General features: G+C 33.9%; 1 protein-coding gene across 2 annotated transcripts in view; it reads left to right on the plus strand.

Annotated features, from left to right (window-relative positions):
- The window catches only part of MAP4K5 (mitogen-activated protein kinase kinase kinase kinase 5), a 108,559-nt gene that overhangs the window by 70,065 nt on the left and 13,802 nt on the right, over positions 1 to 24,692 (plus strand). For both annotated transcript variants that reach the window (XM_055304326.1, XM_055304325.1), the window contains exons 14-26: positions 3,214 to 3,292; positions 8,445 to 8,503; positions 9,899 to 9,966; positions 11,409 to 11,451; positions 12,243 to 12,453; positions 13,284 to 13,381; positions 13,575 to 13,616; positions 14,479 to 14,563; positions 17,791 to 17,870; positions 18,155 to 18,215; positions 21,494 to 21,608; positions 21,982 to 22,040; positions 24,387 to 24,490. In XM_055304326.1, coding sequence (XP_055160301.1) covers positions 3,214 to 3,292; positions 8,445 to 8,503; positions 9,899 to 9,966; positions 11,409 to 11,451; positions 12,243 to 12,453; positions 13,284 to 13,381; positions 13,575 to 13,616; positions 14,479 to 14,563; positions 17,791 to 17,870; positions 18,155 to 18,215; positions 21,494 to 21,608; positions 21,982 to 22,040; positions 24,387 to 24,490 — 1,104 coding nt within the window. The remainder of the gene's footprint in view (positions 1 to 3,213; positions 3,293 to 8,444; positions 8,504 to 9,898; positions 9,967 to 11,408; positions 11,452 to 12,242; positions 12,454 to 13,283; positions 13,382 to 13,574; positions 13,617 to 14,478; positions 14,564 to 17,790; positions 17,871 to 18,154; positions 18,216 to 21,493; positions 21,609 to 21,981; positions 22,041 to 24,386; positions 24,491 to 24,692) is intronic.

Consider the following 24,692-nt stretch of genomic DNA (forward strand, 5'->3'; position numbering starts at 1 on the left):
ATAATTTACAAGTGTGGTAACTGTTATGGAATGGGAAATATGGTGTGCTGTGTAGCCATATTTTATGGGTGGGTAAGGACTTGCTGAAGGAGTGATATGTAAGTTGAAAACCTGAAGGAGAAATCGAAATTAGAGGAAGAGAGCAAGCAGAATTGTTCTGAGCAGAGAGAATAATAACATGTTGGAAAACCTAGAGATTAGAAGACTATATACTTGAGAAACTAAAGAAAGTCTGGTTTGAGTAGAAAACAAGGTAAGGAAGATAGTGGGATATGAAGTTACAGAGCTTTAGCTAGCCATTTTAAAAACTTGGGGCTTTATCTAAGGTGGTAGAAGCCATTAAAGGGGAAGGGAATAGTTGTATATGCATTTTTTAAAAGATCTCTATGACCTCAGAATTCCATTTCTGAAAATCTTTTAAAAGGCTGTTGAGGTCATCTAGGTTAGAGATTGGTGGTGTTTTAGACTAAGAGTGGAGAGCAAGGATGAAGAAAGGTGGACTAATTCAAGAATTCTCTGTGAGAGTTGGGGATTTGATGAAGATGTGAGGGTGGGGGATGAATAAAGATTTGAGGTAGGAAAAAAAAAAGATTTGAGGTAGGAACACTAGAGTAAAACCAGGTTTGGAAAGAAAGATGAGTTCAGTTTTACGTATGAGTAATTTTGAGGTTGCATAGGAGTTCCAAACAGAGAGGTCTCATGAGGAATTAGATAAGTGGTTATACATCAGGGAGAAAAGTTTAGACTATAGATATAAATTTGTAAGTCACTAAGTATAGAAGTAGTTAATACCTTAGGGAGTAAATGTGATCACTCAAGAGAAGTATGTAGAGTGAGAAAAGAAAAGGCCTAAGACAGCATCCTGAGATTTTTCAAAATTTAACAATCAAATTGGCTAACGGGCACCTGGGTGGCATTGGTTAAGTGTCTGACTTTGGTGTCAGCTCAAGTTGTGATCTCAGGGTCGTGAGATCAAGCCCTGTTGTCCAGCTTCACACTCAGCAGAGTATGCTTAAGATTCTGATTCCCTCTCTCTTTGTCCCTCTGTGCTCTGTCTCTCAAATAAATAAATAAATCTTAAAAAAAAAAATCAAGTAGGTTAAAAGGAATGGCGAAGGATTGATAAAGACCATTAAAAGACGGAGGGAAAGTTTCAACAAGAATATTGCCTAGAAGATAAGTTTAAAAAATCTTTGGATTTAGGTGGTAGTGCTTGATTACTTTTTTAAAAGGATAATACTCAAATTATAGAGGTGAAACTGGATTGGAGTGGTTTGAAGGGTAAGTATAGCAATACATTTATGCAAATTAGTTGTGAAAGGGAGAGGTAGCATGAACAGTATCTGGAGGAAAATGAGTTGGTGGGGGATTTATTTAATTAGGTATTGTTTATGTGGGGAAAGTAATTTTAAACAAGATTAAATGCTTATGAAAAGGATCCAACAGATAGAGATAGGAAAGATTTAAGAGAAACCAGATGATTAGGCAAAGTCTCTGAGAAAGGAAAAAAGGCTGGAATATAGACTATGAGACACTTGATTTTAGGTCATGAAACACTTCTCTTGTGTTAGGAGGATAGTTGAGATTTGCCACTAAAAGATATCTTCTATTTGATTATTCCAGTTTTCTCTGTGAAGTAAATGGAAAGGTCATCTCTTGAAAATCTGAGGGAAAATGAGTGGGTTTGAAGAGTATGGAGAGAAGGTGCGAAATAGTAATTGAGGAGAATGGTTGGGTTAAATGATTAAACAAGTGTTTGTGAGCAAAGCTGAAGCCTCAGGTGAGATGAATTTTCAGTGTGGTCTGCTGAGTGACTTTCCTCCAGTAGTTATTGGTATCCCCGTATAAACACAAAGAGTTAATTTAGCTTAATTCAACTATGGTTGTCATTTTGGCATGACAGAGAACTGAAGGACAGTGGGGCAAAGGGAATTTAGGATATTGGCAATAGATTGCTGGAAATTGTAGACCATTAGATACAGACTGGATAGGAAGAAAAGTGAAGACCAGATAAATGCTGATGGAAGGTAACAAGGTAATGGGTCAATGGACTTGGGATTCCAATGTGAACATAAAATAGTATAATAGGAGTGAGAGTGAGCTCAAGGGTGAGAAGTTTGGAGCATAGTGTGGGTTTGAGTATCAGAACTGATGGCAAGGTCCAGAGTGTGATCTTAGGAATCGAGAGTGTATTGAAGTCTGGGAGAGTGTCTTTAGAGATGAGGTCAGAAAACTTAAGTCCCAAACAATGGGCTGTTGAAGTCCCTTGGTATGATAGTGGGTCTTGAAGTAGAGGAAAAAACACATGAGCCACTATACATCATGTGAATGAGAGTGAGTCATTAGAAATTTGGTAGGTGGCAGTTGAACTGAAGGTATAGTTTCAAAGGATCAGGAGCTTATGCAAAAGGGTATAACGTAGCAAGCTTCTCACTTGATTTACTACAATATGCTTACTCAGTCTCCTTGTATCCAGTATTCCTCCCCTCTGTACCTTTTGACATTATCCAGTTCCTCTTAAATCTGACTCCGAAATACTTTTTTGAAAAATCACCAAAAAATTTATTTGCTGAGAAAATGAAATTGAGAGCCATTGGCTGACATTTGGAGTCTTTCATGATCTGGCTCTTGCCCAGTCTGTCCAGCTTTGTTATCTCTTCACTTAATCTTCACTGAAGCCAAATAATAGTCAACTCCAGTCCCCCTGAATGCTACAATTTCTTTTTCTTGCCTCACTTTATTCACATTCTCTCTGCTGTCTAGAATGCTTCCCACACTGCTACACATCAATGCCTACTGTCCTTCAGGCCCAGATCAGATTACAGCTCTGTCATGAAGAAATTCTATACCCCTTCAGGTGGAAGTCATTTCTTTCTCATCTGGGCATTATTTTAGTAATTGTCTTAATGAATGGCCTTCACCATTTTCTAATCTTATTAAGTATTTGTGTGTCTTTACTGCCTAGACTATAAACTCCTTGAAGATAAAATTTATCTGACTTTCTTTGCATCTTTTCAGTATTTTATACAGTATAAAAATGGCATAAATGAGTAACTTTTAAAGTATCTTAGTGTTCATTTTATTATGTTTATCCTATAATTTATTAGTAGGTAGTCATGTTTGTTAGTAAATGATCATTTAGTTGAAAAGTTTGACCTTTTAACTTTATCATTGAAATTTTTTAAAGTGTGTATATTATGCTTATATTCACAGCCCCATGCAATCATTCGTCATACCATTAGATCTACAAACAGGAATGCCAGAGCTGAACGGACAGCTTCAGAAATAAATTGTATGTGTTTGGTATACATTTTCAGTTGGTGGTTTTGGAGGGTTGAGCTGAGTGTTCTTGTGGGTCTTTTGGAAAAATAAAATTTCAGACTAACTGAGGCTACATGCTTTAACATAATCAGAATACCTCTAAAATAGAGGTGGTTTCTCTGGTTTGTAATGGAATTCTGTTGTTTTTTAGTTAAATGGTTTTTATGTACTAATTATAAAGGTAATGAATGTATGTTCGTTTTAGAAAATTTGTGAGAGGAAAAAAATTAACATTGCCCATAATCTCATCACTGGTACCAACCCACAGATAATATTTTTGCTAAATTGCCTTCATCTTTTTATATGGCTGAATTTATGCATGACTAAATTTACTTAACATAGAAGCATTTTCAATATACTGGCTTAGCCTTTATAACCATTAAAGATTGCATCTTTCTTCGATGTGATATATTGTAGTTAAATAGTTTCCTGTTGTTGGACATTTGGGTGGGTGAGTTTCGGTTTTTTTTAGTCAGGTTAACAGGAGAATGGAATCTTTTTCTAAAATATATACTTAAAAGGGGAAATTGCTATTTATTCAATAAATTAATCATTTACAAATATTTTATATTAAGGATATTTGTCATTTTTAGCCAAATTAATTTAGAAGAACAGATTTACAAAGAAATTTTCAGTATGAGTATATTGACCTAAATGCATATTTGCTTCAAAAGGTATTTTTAAAAGTTTACAGTAAAATGAGATTAAAAACTATAAACAGTAATGGAGGAAGATAATTTATTGAATATTTAAACTAATTAGAATTATTGCAGATGAGCATTTTGTTGAAGTCTGAGTTTACCTGAACCCAGATATTTTTAGCTTTCTGGATACATTTTTGGAAGTATCTAGGTCAGTGGAGAGTTAGAATGTCCTTCCCATATCAGTCCATTCAATCAGACCTTTTCTTAGTTAAACCGGTAATTCAAGATTTTATCTCTTTGTTAGTCCCAGATTGCTGATATTTCTTATGCTGTCTTCTTATATAATCCCAAGTGAACTCTCTGGACTTCAAATACCATACAGAAAAGTAGCAAAGTTGCTATTGCATTTTAAAGCTATCTTTATTTTATGCAGGTATATAGGTATTCAGTTAATGTCGTCTAGCTTATCTATATATTCTTCTGTAGCTTTTGGATTTTGTGTCATATTTAGCAAAGCCTTCCTGATTTTTTTTTAAGCCTTCCTGATTTTAAGATTACAAAAGAATTCTATTATTTTTCTTCTATTTTTACAGTTTCACTTTTTTAATATTTAAATCTTTGATATAAGATGTTAATTTATTTGGTAAGAGGTATGAAGTACAGATTTAGCTTCAATTTCTTTTTAAATGAGTATCCATTTGTCTAAATGCTAATTATTAAAAACTTAGTACTTTTAAGTGGATTTGACATACCACCTTTATGATGTACTAAATGACCATAAATATTTTTTGATTCTTTCCAGAAATTCTGTCTAGTCATGTGCCAATAGCATAATTTGATCATTTTGTCTTTATATTACCTGTTAAAATCTGTTCAGACTAATCCTCCTCCTATTCCCCTCACTGCCCCCCTCCCCATACATATCTTGTTGCTGTTCTTTGTTATATTTGGCTATTTATTTTCCTACATACACTAAAAAATCAGCTTATCTAGTTAAAAAAAATTCTCAGCATTTTTACTGAGACTTCATAAAAGTTCATGTATTAAGTTGGGGAGAGTTGACCCCTTTATGATGGTCTGTCTTCTTAACTAAAATAGACTTTTTTGGGGTAAGCCCAAGACTTAGTTCTTTCACGAACCCCCGGGATACTAATTAACTTCATGGAGTAAGCTCTGTGTGCTTCACGTACCAGAAAAAAAAATTACTAAAGTTGAAGGTCATTTTATTTGTGATTTATCTTTACATATTCTCAAGTCTTCTTTTGTGTCTGTCAAGAACATTTTATAGCTTTGTTTTTATTTGTTTAATAGATGTTATATACACCTATTCTTAGTTTTCTGTTTCATTTAAATTTGAACTGATAACTTACATACAGTAAAATGCATAGGTGTAACATATGATGAATTTTTAAATAGGTATATACTCAGGAAACTGCCACCCAGATCAAACTAGAACATTATCAGAAAGCCTCTTCCCTCATGCTGCTTCACAGTCAGTGCCCTTCTGTCTTCTTGTATCCCCCTGCCCTTTCCAATGCCCAGGCTAATCACTGTTCTGTTCACTTACCACCATAGATTGGTTTTTACCTTCATCTGGATCTTCAGATAAATGGAATATACAATTTGTACCCTTTTTGCTTTTTTTTTTTTTGTTCAACATTATGTCTGTGAGAGTCATTCATGTCATGTATAATAATAGTTCATTGTTTTCACAGTAGTATATTTTATTGTATGATTATAACACAATTTATCCATTCCTTGGTTGATGGGCATTTGATTTGTTACTAGTTTTTGGCTACAGTGACTAGTATAAGCATTCTTACTATGTGTTTTTAGTGGACATAAGTAATTATTATGGACTTGGCCTCGTCTAAAACCACCAAGGATGAATGTATAATCCAGTAAAATCAAGTTTGTTGGTTCCTTGCAGTGAAGGAAAACATCTATGAGTGGAACTATGGGACGTCTCATTAAACAAAGAAAAAGAAGAGTTAGAGGGTTTTGGAAAGAGTAGAGTTCAAGTGAAGTGTGACAACTTAATGCAAAAAAAGAGATGCTTATGATAGGGTGAATATTAGGTCTAATACTGTAGAAATTGACCCAAAGGCCTATTTTCTTGGAAACTTGGAATGTTGTATTTGCAAACCCCTTTATTTGAAGTCCTCTATATATTTTTCAACTGGTTGTTGTTTCTATTCTCCTGCTTCTCTGGTTATATTATTATTATTATTTTTTGAACATTGGGGTGCAACATTGAGTGTCTGGATGTGTCCTCTTTATTCTAAAGGGTGTTTAAAGAGTTAACTGGTATGTCAGTTTGATCCTTTTAAGGCTTGTGTCAGGTTTTACCCAGAGTATTCAGCAAGCTCTTTCCTCTGGTTAGAAAGTCAGCTATCTTTCCTGGTACTTTGTGATCACCAGAATGTACATTTAGTTTACAGCACTTTGTTAGCTGTTTATGACATAGTTTGTTCAGTCTTGCTTTTTTTTTTTTCTCTCATGGGCAATTTAGTATTCAACCAAAAACAAAAAGATCTCTTGGCATATTTCTGGAGTTCCTTTATGTAGCTTTCTCGTTTTTGGCACTCTGGTCTTCAAATTCCCTCTACCTAAGCAGCCCCAATCTCCAGTCTTTGTTTCCTACACAGTTAAGACCATTACTTTCTCTTTGGATTCCACTTTCTTGTGCCCTACTTTGGAAAGTGCCTCCAGGCAAAAAGCCAGAGTGAATGTGGATCTTACCACTATGTATTCTCTTCTTTCAAGGATTAAAACCTTGTGGTATCTGTTAGCCACTTCTCCAAAATAATTGCTTCATATACTTTGTACACACATTGATATTACAAGTTTGTAGTTTAAAGCAGAAGGATAAGTTCAATTCCTGTCCATTACTTCATTATGGCTAGAACCTGCATCATCTTACAGAAATAAATGAATATGTATAGTAGAAGACCTCCCCATCTTTTGTAGGCCAAAGATATGACCAAAGGTACTGTCAGTATTTTCTTTAAAAGAAAACAATTTAAGGTCCTACGTACTACATAAAATAATGATGTTGGAAGCTCTAGTATTTCTATGCCTTAGTTGTGGTTGCACTAGTTTTATAAGTCATAAGGAATTTGATTTTTTAAGGAGTATTTTTCTTATGTGTTAAAACATCTTAAGTATTTTATGAAACTCATTTTTTCTAGGAATTTCTTATAAGTCTTGAAATTTGCTCGATACATAATTTTTACTGTTAAAGATAATAATGACATTTTTCTCTTCTTTTCTACACCTGCTTGCCTGCCAGTATTTCTAGTTGTGACCAAAAAAAGTTAGCTCATCTCTGTCTCAAATTGAGTTGAAATAGTGAATTAGAATAGTGTGTTTTGAGTTACAGTATTTTTAAATTAGGTTAAGAAATAATTCATTAGAAAGTGAGAGCTTTTTATTTTAGGTTATTTTTGAAAAGTAGATACAATGTTTTATGAATTGTCTTTCAATCTTTTATTGAAAACTTTTATAACAGTGTTTTTGTTTAATGAATTATATATGCAGTTTGTATTATTTTACAAATCTTGTTTTAGGGATAAGAACAATTAGATCCATTTTGAAAATGATTTTTTAATATATTTTTTTGCCAAGATTGTATTTGGGGATCTTGCATCTCAATGATGCAAGTATAAATTTTTTTTTGTTTTTTTTTTAGTCACATTGGATTTTATAATCTTAAAATTCTGTGTGCTTTATGGGGCTCCTGGGTGATTCAGTCAGTTAAGCATCTGACTCAATCTCAGCTCAGGTCTTGATCTAAGAGTCATGATTTCAAGCCTCATATTGGGCTCCATGCTGCTTACAAAAAAAAAGCTACTTACAAAAAAAATCCCCCCAAAACTGTGAGTAGATAATAAGCCATCTTTTATGAGTAGATAATAAGCCATCCTTTTTTTTTTAATAAGCCATCCTTTTCTGTTTTAGAATATTTCACATAAGAGAAGTTTGAACAGGCCACTTAAAATACACATTAAGCAAAATAGAATATTAAATTTCTAAATACCATTGTAACATTTAATTTAAATACTGTTTGTTCTTTTTAAATAACTACAGGTAATTTAGGGAGGTTCATCCCTGCCATAAAGTTGTGTGTAGCCTTAGAACGGAATGTGCAGTAGAGACAGAGAAAATCCTTAAAGTATTTTTTTTTTTTTTGGTCAAAGTAGATAACTTTGATTAATTTTTTGCAATCTCTTCTACGCAAAAAGTGCTATTTAATTTCCTGACTCCAAGTGAGAATGAAGTAGAGTTGTTAGGAAAATACCAAATTGTTACCTTCTTTTGGTAAATATAAAAAAAGGGGGTACTCTTGCAGTAAAAGATGAAAAGATTTTGTCTTTTCTTTTTCTTTCTCCCTTCCCTTCTCAATACAAATGCTTTTTGTTATTTCTGAGATTAACCCTTTAAGATAGAGTTTGTGAATATCTATTACATATTTTGCAGTTGACAAATTACAGTTCGAACCTCCTCTGAGAAAAGAAACAGAAGCACGGGATGAAATGGTAGGAATTATTACTTTTGAAGTACTTTACAAATTAAAATTTGAGAAAATTTGTAGTTAGGTATACTTTGACTAAGGAACAGTTATATACTCTTCTTTTTTTTAATTTTTTTTAATTTTTATTTATTTATGATAGTCACAGAGAGAGAGAGAGGCAGAGACACAGGCAGAGGGAGAAGCAGGCTCCATGCACCGGGAGCCTGACGTGGGATTCGATCCCGGGTCTCCAGGATCGCGCCCTGGGCCAAAGGCAGGCGCCAAACCGCTGCGCCACCCAGGGATCCCGTTATATACTCTTCTATGCAATAATTTTGATACTACATTTCACACATTAAAGTTTGAAAAAGCATATAGGTATATTTTGAATAGAGTACTATATATGGTATACTGTTTTAACCATTCATTTTGACCCTTCTGAGTCTTTGGAAGGATTTACATGAAGTTATTAAATGTATGAATTTGGGGACGCCTGGGTGGCTCAGTGGTTGAGTGTCTGCCTTCAGCTCAGGGCATGATCCTGGAGTCCAGGATCGAGTCCTACATCGGGCTCCCTGCAGGGAGCCTGCTTCTCCTTCTGCCTATGTCTCTCCCTCTCTCTTTCTGTGTCTCTCATGAATATATAAATAAATAATCTTTTAAATAAATAAATATATATATATATATATATATATATATATATATAAATTTGATGCTCAGTTTTAAGCTCTCAGGATCTTTTTTCTTATCAACTCTAGGTTTATAGTATATTTTTGCATTACCTTACTGGTTTTAATATTTGCTTGTTAATATAGCTGGTTTTTAAACTTTTGCTCTTATTTTGAGGTTACTATTTAGTTAAACCTTTCTTTATCTAAAAGGAAATAAGTAATAGAACAAGGTATTATTAGAGTTGCCTAGATGTTGTAACATTTATTTTTTCAGCTTTGGCAAAGTATAATTTTTAAAGGAATTGTCTTCTATTAATAGATCTCTTCATTCTTAACATTTGGCAGTAGTGCTCTTCTTACTGTATATATTTCCATGCCATTGGGAAAAAATAGCACCAATAATTTCATTATAGTTTAATAATAAGTGTAGTTTCCACACTAATGGATAAGTGATACAGATAATTAAATTATGTTTTTTTCTGTTTTATTTGGAATATACTAGCATTGGTAAAGAGGGATTGTTATTTCAAACTATGTAGTATGTTTATGGAACTCCTTAAGTATAAGTCAACTGATAATGAGTCATTGACCTAAATATGTCAAATGACAGCAACTGTAGCTGGAGATTAAAAAATTGATTCAATGCCAAGATGATTAACAATCATGACACTGAATATTTTCTTGAATCAAATAAGATGATTAATATCTGTTATAAAGGAACATTTTAAATGATTTTTGTACCTTCATAGGGAGTGTCATCAGACCCAAACTTTGTATTACAGTGGAATCCTTTTGTTGATGGTGCAAATACTGGCAAGTAAGTTATTTTTTAACTTAATAAGTATATTTTACTTGATTATATAAGAACAGTATTGGGAGGGAGTGATTTATTTTAATAAGTTGTAATTCTCATTCCTAAAGAAACTGTGCTGTGCCTTTTATCAGTGTAAATCTGCCTTTTTAATTACCAAAAGGTATCATGTGTTAATCATTAAAGTCTTTAGGCTTTTCTTCTTTAAATCAGAACTTAGTATATGTAATGTTAATTTTTTGAAAGAGGAGTTACATGATATCATGGGAAGAAATACTATAGGAGGAATTGGAAAGCCCCCATTTCCATCTCTGCAGTGTAGTTTCTTCATATTCTAGACCTGTCTTCCCTCAACAGTTAAGTTATAGAGCCAGCCTAGATGTTCCAAACCTGTTTGTGCACTGTAGTGGAAATACACATTTGGAAATACAAATTTCTGGGCACCCCCAAATTCAGTTTATAGATCTGGGGTTGGCAAACTATGACCTATAAGCCACATCTGACCCACTGCATATTTTTTGTGCAGTCTGCAAACTAGAATGGTGTTCAGATTTTTTAATAGTTGAAAAAAAAATCCAAAGAAGAGTGATATTTTGTCACATGTGAAAACCATATGAACATTTCAGTGTCCATAAAGGTTTGTTGGAACACAACATGCTTATTAGTTTATATATTATGTATGGCTGCTTTCACATTATAAAAAAAAGTTAAGTAGTTGTGACCAGTGTATAGACTGACGTCTATAATATCTATTATCTGGGCCTTTACAGAAAAAGTTTGCCAACCCCTGCAATAAGATGTAGTCTTTGGGACTAGAATCTAAGAATCCTAAAAGCTTCCTGATGGATTGCAATAACTGTGGATAAGTGTATGGAACCTAAAAGCTTCCTGATGGAATGCAATAACTGTGGATAAGTGTATGGAACCTAAAAGCTTCCTGATGGATTGCAATAACTGTGGATAAGTGTATGGAACCAGTGGTTCTCAAGCATTGATGTGCCTGGAGGATCACCTAAAGATTGGTTTTCCATAGGTCTAGAGGGTACATACAAAAGTTTTCCAGTGATGCAGATGTTTGCTGATATGCAGACCCCACTTAGGGTAGCTAAAGGGTTTGATGATATAGATTCATAGTGGCTTCCAGCTCTAAAATTCTGAATCGTGTTTTACTACTAAGTTTAATTTTTATTACATACTTCATATGTAAAGCATAACCATAAAGGAAAGACTTTGTATTCATTTTATAAAAATCTATTTTACAGTCCTACTAGTACAGTTTGACACAATGAGCTCTTAGGTCTTCCTATAGGTTTTAAAAATACTCTTCTTCATGATCTAATTGTCTTTTATAGCCCCTGAATATAAACATTTTAATGCACATTTGATGGAGGCTCTGTTTTATGTTATCGTTTATCACTATCTGAATTGCATGTTTCTCTCTGTGTTAGGTCAACCTCAAAACGCGCAATACCACCTCCCTTACCTCCTAAGGTGAGCTACTTAAAATTTTTGAATAAGTGCTTTTTAAGTAATACAATAATTAAATTAAAAAATGTTATTGAGGGATCCCTGGGTGGCGCAGCGGTTTGGCGCCTGCCTTTGGCCCAGGGCGTGATCCTGGAGACCCGGGATCGAATCCCACGTCAGGCTCCCGGTGCATGGAGCCTGCTTCTCCCTCTGCCTGTGTCTCTGCCTCTCTCTCTCTCTCTCTCTCTGTGTGTGACTATCATAAATAAAAAAAAAAAATGTTATTGAATTCGTTCAAAATTTTCTTAAATATATTTTACATAAATACAGTTTTCTTTAAGAAGTATTACAAAATATAAAGACTTCATGAGAAGTATAATATTTGAATAGCTATAAGAAAAGTAAAAATCAGTTATACACATTTAAGAAAATACTCAGCTGCATGGAGAGGAAATGGAAAGAGATCATCATTTATAATCCTCATTTTCTACTACAATTTGACATTTCATTGGATTCATACTTCATTAAGTGATTGCTTGTGTCTACTATTAAATATTTTGTGAATTGTTTATATAATTTTATCAGTTAAAATTAAAACTGTTTTGACTTAGGGATGATTAAATAAATCACATCGCAAGTTCTTAATTGTGTTGGGACAGTAATTCAACTCTTGTTTACTTTGTTTACCTAGCATAATGATTAAATTATATAGAAGAAAGGAAAAAAGGCAAAAGTCTTTGATGCATAATGATAATGGAGTGTTACTGTTTTATATCCAAATTTATTAAAGCACTTTTGTGTCTTATTATCACCAGCCAAGGATAAACAGCTACCCTGAAGACAACCTCCTAGATGAAGAAAAATCATCAACTGTAAAACGTTGTCCTGATTCAGAGAATAGAGCTCCCCAGTTTCTCCGAAGACAGAGTAGCCCAAGTTGTGGTCCTGTAGCTGAGACTTCCTCTATTGGTATGGCTAGCAGTATCAGCAGTCCTGGAGTGCATACAGCTAGATACTATGATCTGGGTAAATAAATCAAAGCAAAAACTGAAAAGAAAGCCATTTTCATATTTTAAAGAATGTCTTCAGTCAATCTTATAACTGTTTAAAGCTTTCTGAAGTTACTTTAAAATTCTACATGGATGGGCTATAAATAGAGTCAGTCCAATTCAACCAAATATGATAGGGTCTTAGAATGATGATATTCCTATCCTCCAGAAGTTCAGGATTTGTAGTAGAAGATACACCCATGTACCCATGACATTAGACAATTAGCTTGTATAAGTGTCTCATACAATAATTAACTATATGTAATACAAGATGAGACATTTTTAAGGAAGATAATGATAGGGAATAGAGGAAATGGGCCCTTGCAGAATATTAAACGGCTTGGTTGAGCCTTCATTAGGGGATTCAGTGCTGACAGGCATTCCTGATGAACAAGAAGGAATAAACAAGTGAACCATAAAAATCTGGATTGTATAGTCTAGTATAGAAGTGTGGGTTTTTGAAAGATATATACTGGGAGATAGGAATTGAAAAGTAGATTGAAGTCCACTTATGAAACGCCTTGAATATCAGCATAGCATTCGTATAGCATTTCTTCTCACAATATGGAAAGACATTTCGTGTTTTCATGGATTAAACCACTGATAAAGATGCAAAGATGCAGCGCTACCTCTGTAGAATCTAGAGAAAGACACCAAAGATACTGGGACTCATCTGCCAATAGAGAGTATTTCCCAGTAAAGGATCACTCAAATGGAATTATAAGTATTGGGAGAAAAGGAAAATTATTTTTCATGGAAAGTACTTATTTGTATGTTAATTTGGCTCTTAACCATGATTCTTCTTAGGAAATGGTGATGGTATTTCAAAACTGATTAGTGAAAATACAGAAGGATCAGCACAAGCACCACAGTTACCACGGAAAAAGGACAAGCGAGATTTCCCAGTAGGTATAACAGGTGTTTGGTGATTAGTTGTAACTATTACCATGTCCATCATATAAGAGGCAGTGTCTGTTTTGGTGGGCAGGGGGGCATAGTCTGTTTAATTCAAGAATTTGAATAACTGAATTTCCAAATGTAGAGGGGTTTTTTAATGCTTAAGAGATCTTATAGCATTAAAAATTATTTTTCCAACAGAAACCAGCCATCAATGGCCTTCCACCCACCCCAAAAGTGCTGGTAAGGAATATTTCTATGTAAACCACTTGCCAATTTTCATCTCTTAGATGCAGCAGATTTTTTATTTGTTGTTAAGTATCTTGAGGTATTGAAAAGAAGAATTCACAAAATACAAAGGCATTAAATGCATTTTAATATACCATGGATCAAATCATGTACCTTAATTTGAGTGACTTGGTTAAAATTTGGAGAGTTTCACTTTTTGTAAATATGATATGGCAGTTGGGTTCTCAGATTAGCCTTCAAAGGCCAATTTAACTTTAATTTGATATCAATAGTACTGTGTCCTCTTCATAAGGTGAGTTAGGTATCTTTCTACCCCTGAAGCCGTTTTTCACATTGAACTATACACAGTGAAAAGGAACAGGGAGGCTTATGTTAATGCATGTTCTCTGGCTCTTCAAGGTGGTTCAGCCAATCATGAATGGGATGCTCTAAAAATTGTACCTTTTTATTCAGTAAAAGTCTAATATGTGATGTAAATATTAGACTTTTTGTCTATTTACTATTAATGGAATTATACTGCAATTATAATCACTATGATGTCTCTCAGAAATATCATCCATTGTTTCACATTATTAAATGTTAGTCCTAAAGATAAGTGGTGACTTAGAATTCCTAAAATGTATCACTAACATATGTAGATGTTTTGATAAATTTGACATTTTTGCCCTGAAATAGTGGATTACACACGGAAAGAATAGATTCTTGGTAGAAGGTGTTAAGCAATATTAAAATAGGAATTTTCTTTTGTAATGAGACCTTAAGCATTTAAATAAGAGTCAGTTTAGCATTTTGTAATAATCTTAGCTATTTTCCAAGACTATATAAGTAAGTCAATATTTCTTTCTTTATAAATAAGATGGGAGCATGTTTTTCCAAAGTTTTTGATGGCTGCCCTTTGAAAATTAATTGTGCAACATCCTGGATACATCCTGATACAAAAGGTAACATTTCTGAACCTTTACATACAATCTCTAATAAAATATTTGTTATGGGGAAGGATATTTATGGTTGGTGAACTGAGGTTGTTTACTTTAAAACTATGATTTTAGAGATTAAATAGTGCAGGTACCCACAACAACCTAAATAGGTAAACAGAGTTTTTGTTTAAGGTATTAGAATTTAGAGTACACAGGAAATTTTCTGATTAAAAGAGACTGAATAGAGATCATAAGTGATTACAACCATGCTTAGGAATTTTCTGTTCTATAAAAAGACAATATTAGGACAATTGATAATCTCAATCAGTAAAATCATTAGATTAGGTAATATTATCGTTTCAGTGTTAATTTCCTGATTTTGATCATTGTACTATGGTTATGTAAAACTTATTCTTTTTTTTTTTTTTAGGAAATGCACACAAATATTTAGGAATAAATGGATATTGTGTTTGTAATTTAAATAGTTCAGAAAACAAAAAAAAGTATATGGAGAGTGAAAAAAGGATAAAGCAAAATTAGTAAATGTTAATATTTGTGGAATCCATGTTTTAGGAAGATATTCAGGAATTCTTTGTACTCTTACAACTTTTCTGTAAATCTGAAATGATAGCAAAATAACAAAGTTTATTTTTAAAAATCTATCCTGTATATTTTTAAAGTGAGGAAGCCTAATACATAGAGGTAAAAAATTTGGAATCAAATAGATCTGGGTTTGAATTTCTGTTCTTTCATTATCATATAACTTGGGAAAAATACTTAACATCTCTGGTTCTCAGTGTGATCATTTATAAACAAGTACTCTTAATACCTAGCTAACAGACCTCTCTGAGTGTCTAGCAATTAGCAGATAGCCATAAAGCAGTAAAGAGTGTTCAAGAAATGTTCGTTTCCACTTTAACACCATAATAAAGACAAGTCCTATGATTATGTACGTTAAATACTATTGTTGGAAAGTATGACAGATAAAAAAAAAAATTTAAGATTTTATTTATTTGCAAGAGAGAGAGAGCGCACAAGAGTGGAGAGGGCTAGGGATAGAACAAGAAGCAGACTCCTGCTGAGCAGGGAGCCAGATGGGACACTGATCCCAGAACCCTGGGATCATGACCTGACCCGAAGGCAGACGTTTAACCAACTGAGCCACCCAGGCACCATGAAAAAAATATTTTTATCAGTAAGAAGATGTTTTTTTGAGTGCTTATAACTTTATTTTGATATAATTTCAGACTTACAGAAAAGTTAGAAAATACCACAGTGCAAGAAACTCCTCTATATTCAGAATCTTCAGTTGTTTCTATTATCTACCTGTATGTGCAATTTTTCTGAATTACTTGAGAGTGCTTCCTTATACTTCATTTTGTGTTTTCTAGAAACAAAAATCATATCCACAATACAATTGTGAAGATCAGGAAATTTATTTATTTATTTTATTTTTATTTTTTTTTTTTATTTTTTTAGATCAAGAAATTTATAATTGATGTAATCCACAGTTTATATGTATGCATTTTTAAAGTTGAAGTATAATTGACATCATATTGAAATTATTGTCTCAAGAATACTCTTTATTGTCTCCCTCTTCCTTTTTCCCCAGTCCAACAATATCCAATTCAAGATCCCATGTTTCATTTAGCTACCACTTCTCTTTAATCTCTTCTAGCCTGAAACATTTCCTCACCTTTTCGTTCTCTCTCTTGATCTCGACATTTTTGAGGCTATTTATTTTGTAGAATGTCCCTTAATTTGTGTTTGTCTGATGAGTCCATATGCTGAGATCAGGTAATGTATTTTTGATGGGAATATGAAAGAAATGTTATTGTGCTCTTCTCAGTGCATCTTATCAGAAGGCACATTCTATCAGCTTGTCCAAATACTAGTTCTTAACATTGACCTCTTGGTTAAGGTAGTGTTCGCTAGTTTTCTCCATTGTCAGTTGCTATTTTTCCCATTCTAATTGCTTAGTAATTGCTTAATTTCCTAAGCTAATTAATAAGTAGTATGGAATACACTTAGACTCTGTAAATATCCTCGTGTTCATTAGACTTTTCATCAACTGCCTTTAGCATTTGTGACAGTTCACTGACAGTCCATTGAAATCTTTAGACATTTCCCTTCTTTCCCATTTTTTTGTGTACCTGTATTAGTTTGAACTTCTGAATTATTTTTTTATTCAGTGAGATATGATCCACCACTGTTTTTTATTTTAGCACTTAAATTGTCCCAGAATTTTTGAGCAGTGGGAGTTCCTATGTTCTTTTATTTAATACTCATACTTGATCATTTCCTTAGTTTCTGGCACAGCAAGATTTTTAGGCTCATGTTACACTTTCCTTGCCTCAGATTGGAATCAATTTTTTTCCAAGCAGCTCTGCTTCTGGTTCTTTTTTTAGTGGAAGGTAGTATTTAGGAACCAAGATCTGGACACTCAGTGTGCTTGTCATTTCTGGTGTGTCATGATTTATAATTTCTATGTAATTTATAGTTTCCTTCTTCTAAGAGTATTTAAAATATCTAGCAAAAATAGGTATAATGAAAAATCTTACGACATGATAATTATATTGGAAGGAAGAATTACATAAATTAAGATAAAGCCAGAGTGAATGAGGAACAGAGAATATATCTGCTTTAAAAAATGAGATCAAAATTGGAGAAAGGAGGGATGCCTGGGTGGCTCAGCAGTTGAGTGTCTGCCTTTGGCTCAGGGCGTGATCCTGGAGTCCCAGGATCGAGTTCCACATCAGGCTCCCTGCATGGGGCCTGCCACTCCCTCTGCCTATGTCTCTGCCCCTCTCTGTGTGTGTCTCTCATGAATAAATAAATAAAATCTTTTTTAAAAATTGGAGAAAGGGGTAATGAATATGGCATGAATTTTAGAGAACAGTTTTTCTTTGGCTGGGTGGGTGGCTGTCTGACTCTTAATACCATTAAAGGGGCGCCTAGGTGGCTCACTCTCTTAAACAATCCGACTCTTGATTTTGGCTCAGGTCTTGATATCAGGGTCCAGGAGATTGAGCCCCCCCCCCTTTCAGGCTCCGTTCTCAGTGGCGAGTCTGCAGGAGATTCTTTCTCTCCCTCTGCCCCTCTTCCCATTCCTGCACTCTTCATCTAAATAAATATTTTTAAAAAGCATTCAAGTAAAAAAAATAAATAAAAGCATTCAAGTATAAAGCCATTTTATTGAATTATTTCAGAAAATGATAGTAAATTCTGGTGATTTATTTTAACTATTTTAGATCAGTACATTATTTTTGGAACTGAAGATGGTATTTACACACTGAATCTCAATGAGCTACATGAGGCAACGATGGAACAGGTAATTTAGGAGTTTTAACTCAAGAAATTAGTTTGGGTATATTGAATAAAAAATCTTTTAATTTTAAATCAATTTATATGGGCCTCAGTTTTAATTTTTATGATTTAAATATTTAAGGAAGTGAAATTATACTCTTTACATGTTCATGTTACAAGATTTTTTTTTCTATAAAGCTTTGGTAATTTACTAAAATAAAATATTTTTATACTACTTCAGACTTTTGGAATTTGGAAGTTAAAATGTAAGGGAATAAAAATTTTAATTACCTTCTTTTTTCTTTATAGTTATTTCCACGGAAATGTACTTGGCTATATGTTATCAATAATACTTTAATGTCACTATCAGGTATGTATATAACAAAAATAATATGAAAAGTAAGCCATAGACAAGCAGAGAAATGTAATTTTTTTTAATTGAAGTATAGCTGACACAAGAGAAATGTAATTTTAATATGCAGCATTTTAAAATGTTTGTTATTTTGGGTAGTTATAGTAACGTTGAGACTTGCAGATGTTTTCTACCAACTTAGACTGGAAAGAAACTTTGAGAAAGGACCTGTGCTCAGTTAAGGTAGCACTTCCCAAACCTGGCCAGGATCTAAACACCTGAGGAATACCCCAGTGATTGTCACCTGATGCCATCCCCTTCCACTCAGACTCCTCCCTGTCAACTATCCCAGCATCATTTGCCTTCCGTTGAGAATTAACAGGTGAAGGGAAAGAATCAGAGGATATAGCTGCTTTCTTTCTTTCTGATCTTGAATCAGCCTCAATTTTCTTAACTGTAAAATAAGAATGATGGTAACAATACCAGCCTTAGGAGGCTGCCATGAGGATTAAATTTAGAGATGATAGGGAGTGCTTAGTAACCAGTGAAGGCTTACACCAGTGTTTGCCAACAGCATTCAAGTTATCATGGACCAGATGGTATAACCATTTTTGGACTGATGTTTTAAACTCTTACAAACAAGTGTATTCCAGAGCAGCTTATTATAATTGTGATTTTGTGTTTTTCTTTTTTGGTGGTGTTGATGGGAGGGGTAGGTGGTATTGGGGGCTTTTTTTTTTTTTTTTTCAATTCTTACCCACCAAAACCTCTTTTCTTAAATTTTGGATTTAAGTGACTACCTGGAGGTTTGCCACTCATTTTCATTCTGCTAGAGTACAAGAAAGTTGATTAATTGTTTCTCTCTGTCTGTTAATAATCCTAATGCTATCAACTATTAAAATAGCATTCACTCCTCTCTCTACTTAGAATAACTAATTATTTTACTATTTCTTAAATTTTTTTCAATTCTTTTTTCAGTTCTTCTCTATGTATTATATATATTATGAGTATTATATCCCAGCTCTTATTTACTATACTGTCAGGCTTTTTGGTATTAATTGTACTTTTTGGCTACTTAGGCTTTAAAGTATCAGTGTTGATATACAGCCTTACTGATAGGCAGAACATTACATTATGAATGGTGGCCTAATTTAAGAAATGTCATTTTTATAATTTTAAGTGTATCTGTATAACTTGAACTCTTCCACTAACCATGCCTTATAGAGATTCTTCAGAAATTTGTATATTTGAGCTGATGACAGTGTTTACAAAGAACACATTATTTGATTTTACATAAATAACTTCTAAAAAGCTGGGGTCCTTGAAAAAGTATTTAACTGTTTTGATTTTAATTATGCTTCCCCCCCCCAGTTTTTTTTTACTCTCATTTACCAAAATATTTATACTATTATGAAAATAAACTTAAACTCAATTCGGTTTAATAATTCTGAATTGCATACATATAAAATTACTTTCCTCTGACTCTCTTAACTGTTTTTATCCCTACTCGTACCTGACCTTTAGATATAAACTTAAAATCCACACAGAAAATACATTTTATATATTTACAAAATAACTATAGGAAAATGGGAAAGTTAGCCTATAAATTAGTTCTCTCCATATTCTAGTTAAAATTACCCATAAAAGTGAATGAAAGTAAATAACAGAGCTCAATAGGAGAAAACCTTATCCTGCTGAGTGTCTGCATTTGTGTGGATGTGCACACATCTATGTACATTTGTGTTTAGCTGCCTACCTAGCTAACAGAGAGGGGAATGGAGAGAGAAAGGGTGTGGTATGGTATTAAGCAGAATGTTTACATTCTTAGAAAATACAGAGGATTTTGTTGAGGATAGGACTCAAAACTGTATCCTAAGACTATATCATATACAGTTGACCCTTGAATAATGGAGAGGTTAAGGTCGCTGAGCCCCAGAACACTTGAAAATCCCTGTATAACTTATGACTCGCCAAAAACTTTTTTTTTTTAAGATTTTATTTATTTATTCATGAGAGACACAGAGAGGCAGAGACACAGGCAGAGGGAGAAGCAGGCTCCATGCAGGAAGCCCGACATGGGACTCGATCCCCAGTCTCCAGGATCACCCCTGGGCTGAAGGCAACGCTAAACCATTGAGCCACCCGGGCTGCCCTCTCCAAAAACGTTTAAAGATTTTTATTTACTTATTCATGAGACACCGAGAGAGAGAGGCAGAAACATAGGCAGAGGGAGAAGCAGGCTCCCTCCGGGGAGCCTGATGTGGGACTAGATCCTCAGCCTGATGTGGGACTAGATCCTAGGACTCCAAGATCATGACCTGAGCCAAAGGCAGACGCTCAGCCACTGACCACCCAAGTGTCCCAACTCTCACCAAAAACTTAACTACGAATAGCCTAATGTTGACTGGAAGCCTTATCAATAACATAAATAGTTAACACATATTTTATATGTTATATATATTATATGCTGTTTTTTAAAATAAAGTAAGCTAGAGAAAAGAAAATGTTATTAAGAAAATCATAAAGAAAATACATTTACTGTACTGTATTTATTTTTGAAAAGGTCCATGTATAACCAGACCCACAGAGTTCAAACTCATGTTCAAGGGTCAACTGTTTATTTATTTGTTTGTTTTCTAATAGTAAAATGATAAATACTGTTCTGTATTGTTATAATACCATACCATGTATAATAAGGAGTCAGAAGATGTTTCCCTTATCTCCCTCTTCTTAACATATCTGGGTTTTGATTATATGGAAATTGTAGCCCCATTGTCCTGGTATTATGGCATATAATATTAGTTTGCTTTTCTTTTCTTAGTATTTTAATCTGTTGCAGTAAGAATTCATTCACAATTTTTAATCCAAGGTAATTTGATAAATTCTTGATAAATAGGTCTATCCCAGAGAAATAATGTAATAGAGTTTTACAGAATTTCCCATGTTATACTAAAATATTCATATGCATATCATTATAAATCAGTCCCCTGAACAACAGTGTTGAACAGTTTTTCTTTCTGTGCTGGCTTCATTAAGGCTTATAAGTATTCTGTCCAGATCACCTATTAGTTAAAATATATATAATTTGTATATTATGAAATGCAATTATCTACTTAAAACTGTTATCTTTCAAAATGTATTAACTGTTTTTTTTATGTGTTTTGCTATTTTACTTGGCTTTTTGAACATTTCTGGACTCCATATTTTAGAAGGTAATTATGTTTTCTTTTGCTTGAAGATTCTTGTTTTTCCACTGTAAAGGATCCTAATAAAAGTAGCATGTTTCTCTTTTACAGGAAAAACCTTTCAGCTCTACTCTCATAATCTGATAGCTTTGTTTGAACAAGCCAAAAAACCAGGATTAGCTGCCCATATTCAAACCCATAGGTTTCCAGACCGTATACTACCAAGGTACAAAATATTTTACTTCTGTTGGGGGTGAGGGGCATTAGTGTTTATTTTTAAAATAGCCAGTTTTCTTTGCCCACTAAAAAACCTGCTTTGTTCTAATTTTGAAAGGTAGTTTACACTAAAGTGTACTTCATATAGAATTCAAAAGATCAGTGTTTCCTTAGATTGGCTGTCCAGGAGAATAACCTTTAGAAGTTTTATAAATACAGATTCCCAGGCCCTCTATCAGTCCTAGAGAATCAGGCAGTTTGGGGGTCAGAGTCTAAGATTGGTTTGGTAAAGCTACTTGACTGGATCTGGTGCAACCAGTTCACAAGTCCCATTGTCTGGGAGTTGCTGCAGTAGAGTACATTTATATTGTCCTGTGTTACAGAAAGTTTGCTTTAACAACAAAGATTCCTGATACTAAAGGCTGCCACAAATGTTGTATAGGTGAGTAAATGCTATTTTTAAAACTGGATAACTAGAACTGAACATTTTTAAAATTCTTTTTTTTTTTCATTTTTAAAATTCTTTAAGACTAAAGTCATAGTATCAAATAGGAAGGAAGGTAGGCTTTATAGTTGTTTTTAATAAGGAGTTAAGGGGCCGTTGAAGCACAAGACTGTGTGGCAGGACAGGGCATAAAAATGTTTGGAGATAATAGCCCTAATGCTTTCCCAGAGCATGGTGTTCCTGGAGTTTTTTAACCATAGTCCCTGAGGCTGTGTCTCGTTAATATCCTAGTTTACCATTTATTACTCACCATTTATTTAACACCTTCAATTATGAAACCATTACTGCTTAGTGCTTTATAGACATTATAGGAGTTTAGCTAACTATGAAGTTAGAGGGAACAATCCACACAAGAGACCACCCTTACTTCTGACACCAATTGCAAGTTTGGGAAGTTTCCAAAACCACCCTCATGTTAAAAAAAATTCTCTAGAAGGACTCAGAAGTCACTGAAAGTGGTTATACTCACAGTTACAATTTATTACAGAGAAGGGATAGAAATTAAAATCAGCCAAAAGAAGACGAGCATAGAGCAGAGTCTAGGAATAGTACCAAACATAGTTTCTGTTGTCCTCTACCCATGGAATAATAGTGTTAATTTTCTGGCAGTGATATGTGACAGTACACATGGAGCATTGCCATCGAGGGAGCATACTCCAACCTCAATACTCAGGAGATTTTATTAGAGCTCCATCACACAGGGATGGTTGTCCACATGACTGATCTCAATATCGAGTCCCTCTGAAGGTCATTTGACACTGCATGACCCAAAGCCCCTATCCTAAATCACATTGTTAGTCTTTTTGGCATGCCTATCCTTCACCGCAAGGATGTCCAGTGTTGCAAGAGCCCTCACCCTAAATCATAGTGTTAGATTATACCTCTTATTCAGTGACCCAAGGCCCTAGGCAAACAAAAATACTCCCATCAGACATGACATTCCTGAAGTTTAGAGATTACCTCCCAAAGGGGGGAAGAAAGGCCAGACCTCTTTTGGGGTAAGGTTAAACTTTATACTATATAATTATTTTATCTCATTTAACCCTCAAACAACCCCATGATATTTGTTACATCCCTAGTAAGAAACAGAACCTAGGATCAGACCCAGTCCATGACTTCAGATCCTGGGCTCTTAAATTCCTATTTTATTCTATTTGTTGAAGTAATGAGCTTATTCATTGATCTTCATGCTGCATATAGTTCCATAGAATACTTTCTTAGTTATAAATAAATTTCATGAGTATTTTTCTAGGGAGAATCAGGTCCATATCTGTTCTCAGATTCCCAATATCTGCAACTCAAGAAAGGTCTAAAAGCTTACAATCTAAGATAACAAACTCATAAATATATTAAGATAGAGTTTATTTGCAAATAACTACTCTTATAGTCAATATACATAGTTGTTGATGAGAGTCAAATTGAGAAGGAAAGACCAATATGAGTTTTTGTAATTTTAAGTAAAGAAAGTTACATCTTTAATAAAATGTAAAATAGGGGATCCCTGGGTGGCGCAGCGGTTTGGTGCCTACCTTTGGCCCAGGGCGCGATCGTAGAGACCCGGGATCGAATCCCACGTCGGGCTCCCGGTGCATGGAGCCTGCTTCTCCCTCTGCCTGTGTCGCTGCCTCTCTCTCTCTCTGTGACTATCATAAATAAATAAAAATTTTTTAAAAAATGTAAAAAAAAAAAGTAAAATAGTTTATTTTCATCTTAAGTAGATAACTATAAACTACTACAACAGAGATGAAATCATAGATTATTTCAGTTGCTTCCTAGACCTTCTGTTTCAGTCAGTTTACTTAAAAGACAGCTCTTTAGATTACATACTAGTTTAGGTGTTTTAGTGACCTAAAATACTGTCACTTGTAGAAGGTTCCTATGTTTAACAACCTGGTCTATTAAAGATGTTTAGAAGTAAATGTATATAATTTAAATTTGAGATAAGAAAGGGAAGGAGTAATAAACCCAAAAGAAAAAACATTATCTTTCTTATTCTTATCCTTGTGAACAGAAACAATGATTTTAATTTAGCAGCTAAGTAATTACTTCAAATAGTTTCTTCTTCAATCCATATTTTGGTTCAATGGCAAGCCATATTTCATTGTTTTTTCCATGTATCAGCACTGCCTTTATTTATTTATTTTTTTTAGCACTGCCTTTATAAAATTTGAGTTAGCTCTTAGATGAGCATAGCTCAGTTGTTACTTTTAATGAACTAAACTAATTATGTGTTCATATCAAGGTATTCAGGGTTTCAGTTGTGTCTGGTTTCTTTCTTTCCAGTCAGAAACCCTTACACAGGACATAAATACCTCTGTGGAGCTTTACAGTCTGGAATTGTTTTACTTCAATGGTATGAGCCAATGCAGAAATTCATGTTGATAAAGGTATATATGACTCTGTTTATAGTTTTCTTTTTTAGAAAACATTAGTGGTATAACTGAAGCTAAAATTATATTACCTTGAGGTGCCTGGGTGGCTCAGTCAGTTGAGTGTCTTGACTCTTGATTTCAGCTCAGGTCATGATCTCAGTGTTGAAATCGAAACCCTCCTCAGGCTCTGCACTGAGCATAGAGCCTGCTTAAGATT

Source organism: Nyctereutes procyonoides, unplaced genomic scaffold, assembly GCF_905146905.1.
Source record: "Nyctereutes procyonoides isolate TBG_1078 unplaced genomic scaffold, NYPRO_anot_genome, whole genome shotgun sequence".
NCBI lineage: Eukaryota > Metazoa > Chordata > Mammalia > Carnivora > Canidae > Nyctereutes > Nyctereutes procyonoides.